The 5,446-nt window shown below is 46.4% G+C and overlaps 2 protein-coding genes across 2 annotated transcripts; both read left to right on the top strand.

Annotated features, from left to right (window-relative positions):
• The first annotated feature begins 636 nt into the window (after positions 1–636).
• On the top strand, positions 637–2,126 carry LOC121045751. Its single transcript, XM_040498934.2, has 2 exons — positions 637–1,542; positions 1,716–2,126. The coding sequence occupies exons 1-2, from the start codon at positions 1,372–1,374 to the stop codon at positions 2,124–2,126; spliced, it is 582 nt and encodes a 193-aa protein (XP_040354868.1). The 5' UTR covers positions 637–1,371.
• Positions 2,127–2,308: 182 nt separating this feature from the next.
• LOC115329324 lies at positions 2,309–4,360 on the top strand. Its single transcript, XM_040223742.3, has 4 exons — positions 2,309–2,668; positions 2,741–3,200; positions 3,263–3,438; positions 3,807–4,360. The coding sequence occupies exons 1-4, from the start codon at positions 2,541–2,543 to the stop codon at positions 4,288–4,290; spliced, it is 1,248 nt and encodes a 415-aa protein (XP_040079676.2). The 5' UTR covers positions 2,309–2,540; the 3' UTR covers positions 4,291–4,360.
• The last annotated feature ends 1,086 nt before the right edge of the window (positions 4,361–5,446 follow it).

Here is a 5,446-nt window from a genome sequence, read left to right as displayed (position 1 = left end):
TGTAAAATGGCGTCCCGCCGAGTGCAAACGCGATTTCGGCATAAATAAATTAGAATCTGGTCATTTAAGAAAGGTTACTCTGCCAAGAAAAGGCGCGAATTATATCAGAAAGACCACTTTTTCGACATACGCGCAATCGTCCTGCCCAAAGACTAGAACCCCGAGCCGAGTCAAACCTTGGTTTTAGGATAGTTTCATGTGTGTAAAATAGCGTCCCGCCGAGTGCAAACGCGATTTCGGCATAAATAAATTAGAATCTGGTCATTTAATAAAGGTTACTCTGCCACAGTGTTGGCGGTAACGCGTTACCGGTAACGCGTTACTTTTTTTGGTAACGTCGTAACGTACTCGTTACTTTTCCAAAGAAGTAACGGGTAACGTACTTACGTTACTTATTTTGAGTAACGTGTAACGATATTGCGTTACGTTACTTTACTTCCTAAAACTTAAAAAAATTTAATTTAAATTCTTTTTTGTGTGTTTTTAAGTTCCCAGTCATAAATTCCTTAGTCCGAAAATGCCGCTGTCCTCGACTTTTCTTTGACGTCGGTGCTCGTCAGATTTGACGTGACACGCCACCTGCCACTCGTTTTCTCCCGCGGCTCGTTGACCTCGCTACCGCCGTCGCCTCGGCTGGAAGGCCAAAGAGGTCCGGCTTCGGGTGGATATGGGAGATTCCTGCGTCGAAGCCTGCGTTTCGCCTCCCCCTGGGAAAGGGAATGACACCTTCGTGTCATTCTTTTTCCCGTTTTCGGGACTTGAAAAACGGAGGCGGCCTTGAGCGATTGACCGACAGCTGTGTGGCTCTCCGGACTCACGTGATGAGCAGAGCAAGGCCACCGTGGAGGGCACGGGCGAGATTTGACAAAAATAACTTTCCCCCGGCAAAAAAACAAACAAACAAACAACAACAACAACAACAACAACAAACAATACGGCCGGAAGCAGAGCGCCGAACGATTCGTCGAAGTCGTGTCGCCTGGCGATTCTTGTAGTGTCCTGTTTGGACATGCAAACATTCCTGCTTTACGGAAACCCCAACACCACGCCCATTGACCTACTTCGACGAACGCTGTCACGGGCAGTGGCAGGCACAATGATAGAAGTCCTCCGAGGTCAACTCCTAATCCTCCGAGGAGAGAGGGTTCAGTTTTTTCTACTATCCTAATCTAACCCTTTCGTGGAACCCCAGTGGCTATTCTTTTTGCGAGAGTGAACCCGCAATCCTACTGCGCCAGAGAGACGCTTCCCAACAATTTCTTCTGAACCGTGCTGGACGCGGATCTTCAAGGTCGCGCACCAGTTGTCAGAGCTGAAGACGATAAAACCCCTCACGAAAGCCATTCGCAAGCAGTTGTCGTCACCTGTAGGATGGCTACGGCAAGTGCAGCTTCATCGCCTTGGCCAGGACTCAATAAATACTTCGAACTGACAGAAGCCAAAGATGACAATTTAATCTTTAAGTGCCTTCTGTGTCAGCCACAGCTGAAGCTCTTAAGTTGTGCCAAGTCCTCAAGCTCCAACCTGAAGAAGCATGTAAAGGTAAGCAAAAATTTTTGTTTCTTGCTCTTTATATTTGTAATTTAATTCCGATTTTGCATTGAGTGGGCCCTCAGATGTTATCAATACAGCTTTGGCGGAGTGTTGTGTTATTTCATGTCAGAAAGCATATCGCCATATTTTTAATCAGCAATCTGCTTCTTTGTTTTGCGCAGAAACTACACAAACAAAGCTTGGCTGCGTTCGAGGCCCTTTCAACAAAAAAGAGGGGAATCATTCAAGCGTACGAGAGCCCTGGAGCGAATTCCACACAGCCAACAAAGCAAGCCAAGATCGACGACTTAGTCCGCCATCAGTCCGTGCCTCAGGTGCAGCTTGACAGACTGGTTGAAGATTTTGTTATTAATGCCACGCAGCCTTTCTCGGTGGTGGAGGAGCCTTCATTTGTGAAGTTACTAAAAGCAACAGCCCGAGAGAGGAACGTGCTCACGCGTCCGATGCTCATGACACGCCTTAAGGCGCGCTTCGATGCCCTGAAGGACAGTTTGCGCTCAACGTTTCAGAAGCTCCAGTTTGTGGCAGTCACCGCGGACTGCTGGACTCGCTTTCACAGGTACTGTTCTTAGCTCAATTGACATTTATTTACAACCATACGATTGACGGTTGACCTATCGGCACTTCTACCATTTTACTCAAAGACATATGAGTCTGTTGATAGCTACTACGTTTGCTTCCCAGAGTTTTGATGTTTTTTTTTTACCTTTTTGTCTGTTTATGGTGTTTTTCAAATATCTAAATTCACGTGAAATTTGCTTTGCCATAATCTACGAAGCCATATTTTTCTTAATATCGATTTCCCTAGCGCAAGCACTTCATTATAAAGAAATACGGGTATCATTTCTAATGTGGCTAACCTTGATCATTATCATATTTTATAGTTCGCTTGCCAATAACTTTCCAGGTGTTACCTTGGTGTCACGGTCCTTTGGCTGGACCCGACAACTTTAGAAAGAAAGGTCGCTGCCTTGGCTTGCCGCCGTATGCACGGGAGCGTAACTTTTGAGCGGCTTGCCACCACTCTAGAGGAGATATTCAACGAGTTCGACCTTCTGGGCAAGATTACGAAAGTCATCACGGACAGCGGGTCGAATTTCGTGAAAGCTTTTCGGTGAGTCTCTGTTACATTGTTAAAAATGTTATTCCTTGGTACACGCGTCTATATATTGTTGCGCTTGTGCAGGATCTACGGTGAGGAGGAAGCCAACGATGAAGACGAAGAAAATTGTCAGCCAGTGCATTTATGTTCGCTGATCGAGAGCGCCGAAGAAGGAAGGCACCGCCTGCCACCCCACCACCGGTGCTCAGCACACACTTTGAACCTCATCGCTACCGTTGACGCGGCTCGTGCAGAGACTGTTGATCAAAAATATTCCACGATTAAGCAAAGTGTGTTCTCCAAGTGCCAAAAGCTCTGGAATAAGCAGGGACAGTCCGCGCAAGCAGCTGATCTGATCAAATCCCACTGCGGAATCTACGTGCCTCGGCCAAATGTTACAAGGTGGAACTCTACCTTCAAGGCCATGGAGGCTATCAACACGTTTCTAGAAAGGGGAACAGACCTAGACGTCCTCTTCTGCAAGCTAGGAATTCCGAGGCTGCTGCCACCTCACGAGCCCAACTTCATCAAGGAGTATTGCAGGGTACATTAAATTTAGGTAGTTTTCGTGACTTTCTTGCTAAAATATTTGTCGTTTAATTACAGGTCATGAAACCTGTCTGCTGCGCCCTGAATGTCCTGCAAGGTGACAACCACATTCACAGTGGCTATCTGCTTCCGACGCTGGACGTCCTCATCAAGAAGATCGAGTATGAGAAGATGGCTGGATTGCGCTACTGCGGACCTCTAGCTGTTTCTCTGTTGGCCGGAATTCACAAAAGGTAAGTTGTGACACGCGTAAATTGCATGAATTGCTTGAGAGAACTATGAAATGTGATGTCGATCGGGAGAGCCAAAAGGGTAAAACCGTCGGTTGAACGGTTTTATGATCAATGTTTCTCGCGTAGAGAGTACGTTTTGAAACTTGTGGCCTGCGAATTCCGCCGTAGGTGATCGCTCAGACGACTCGTTTTCTTTACTCAGTGGTGTTTATTACCACTGCACGCAAAGAACCCATCCGATATGAGGCTTGTCTTCTTTCGCCACGCTCCGCTTGGAAGCGGGGAGTCCCGCGCGCCTACGAACTTCGCTCCTTTGGATGAAGTACAACAGTTATTTCGCTAATGCAATATACATTTCGCTGCTGCAGGTTCGACAATGTGATGAGTCAGAAGGACCTGCTGGTTGCCGCTACACTGCTCCCGAGATTCAAGCTGTCGTGGATTTCGGATGAAGCCAAGCGAAATGCGGCCCTCGCGGCCGTCAAGAGCGAGCTGACAGTCTCTTCGCGGCTTGTCGAGAGCCCGGCTTCCCCACTAAAAGCGAACGCAGCAGAAGAGGATTTCTTTGGAAACCCGTTTGGAAATGCATGCACCTCCGTGTCCGGGGATGATGAGCTTTCACGGTACTTTCTGGTACCACACAACTTTGCACTGACGGAGCTAAAAAACAGCTTCCCTCTGATGCACAAGCTGTTTCTCAAAGTGAACACGGCTGTACCATCGAGCGCATCCGTTGAACGCCTATTTAGCGTAGGCGCGGACGTGTTTACCAAGAAGCGAGGTAGAATGTCTGATGCCAACTTCGAAATTCAGCTGTTGCTGAAGTACAACAGCGGAGTGTGCTTCGGGTAACGGAGGAACTTGTTCACAGCAACTACCGGTACTTCGACATGTTGTGAATAAAATACATTCAACGTTTCAATCTCGGCTGGTCTTAATTTCTTTGCTAATGAGGGAGGTCGGTTCTTCTGTTAAGTTCCGTGCCAACATGTCATAAATCAGCTTCATATATACTTCCGCGTTTTTCTTTTAACTATTCGGGTGAAACCCTAAAAAAGAGAGCGTAATTAAGTTTCCGCATGGACATATTTTAGCTATGGCGCTTACGCACATATCAAACGTCGAAACAGCAAATGTTTTAGTTCGTGAATAAAAAGTAACGCAACAGTAACGTGCGTTACTTTTTATCAGTAACGGTAACGGTAACGCGTTCCTTTTATTTTGAGGTAACGTAGGTCGGTAACGCGTTACTTTTATTTGCAAGTAACGAGTAACGTATTTAGTTACTTTTTTTCGGTAACGCATACAACACTGCTCTGCCAAGAAAAGGCGCAAATTATATCAGAAAGACCACTTTTTCGACATACGCGCAATCGTCCTGCCCAAAGACTAGAACCCCGAGCCGAGTCAAACCTCGGTTTTAGGATAGTTTCATGTGTGTAAAATGGCGTCCCGCCGAGTGCAAACGTGATTTCGGCATAAATAAATTAGAATCTGGTCATTTAAGAAAGGTTACTCTGCCAAGAAAAGGCGCGAATTATATCAGAAAGACCACTTTTTCGACATACGCGCAATCGTCCTGCCCAAAGACTAGAACCCCGAGCCGAGTCAAACCTTGGTTTTAGGATAGTTTCATGTGTGTAAAATGGCGTCCCGCCGAGTGCAAACGCGATTTCGGCATAAATAAATTAGAATCTGGTCATTTAATAAAGGTTACTCTGCCAAGAAAAGGCGCAAATTATATCAGAAAGACCACTTTTTCGACATACGCGCAATCGTCCTGCCCAAAGACTAGAACCCCGAGCCGAGTCAAACCTTGGTTTTAGGATAGTTTCATGTGTGTAAAATAGCGTCCCGCCGAGTGCAAACGCGATTTCGGCATAAATAAATTAGAATCTGGTCATTTAATAAAGGTTACTCTGCCAAGAAAAGGCGCAAATTATATCAGAAAGACCACTTTTTCGACATACGCGCAATCGTCCTGCCCAAAGACTAGAACCCCGAGCCG

This window comes from Ixodes scapularis, unplaced genomic scaffold (assembly GCF_016920785.2).
Source record: "Ixodes scapularis isolate PalLabHiFi unplaced genomic scaffold, ASM1692078v2 ptg001185l_1__unscaffolded, whole genome shotgun sequence".
In the NCBI taxonomy this organism is placed as follows: Eukaryota; Metazoa; Arthropoda; class Arachnida; order Ixodida; family Ixodidae; genus Ixodes; species Ixodes scapularis.
This window is presented reverse-complemented; position numbering and strand designations above follow the sequence as displayed.

Excerpts from the sequence above, each read along its gene's own strand:
- LOC121045751 (XM_040498934.2), top strand. The coding sequence starts at position 1,372 with ATGGCTACGGCAAGTGCAGCTTCATCGCCTTGGCCAGGACTCAATAAA. Across the intron at positions 1,543-1,715 it reads ACCTGAAGAAGCATGTAAAG|AAACTACACAAACAAAGCTT; the intron begins GTAAGCAAAAAT and ends TGTTTTGCGCAG.
- LOC115329324 (XM_040223742.3), top strand. The coding sequence starts at position 2,541 with ATGCACGGGAGCGTAACTTTTGAGCGGCTTGCCACCACTCTAGAGGAG. Across the intron at positions 3,201-3,262 it reads TCATCAAGGAGTATTGCAGG|GTCATGAAACCTGTCTGCTG; the intron begins GTACATTAAATT and ends GTTTAATTACAG. Across the intron at positions 3,439-3,806 it reads TTGGCCGGAATTCACAAAAG|GTTCGACAATGTGATGAGTC; the intron begins GTAAGTTGTGAC and ends TCGCTGCTGCAG.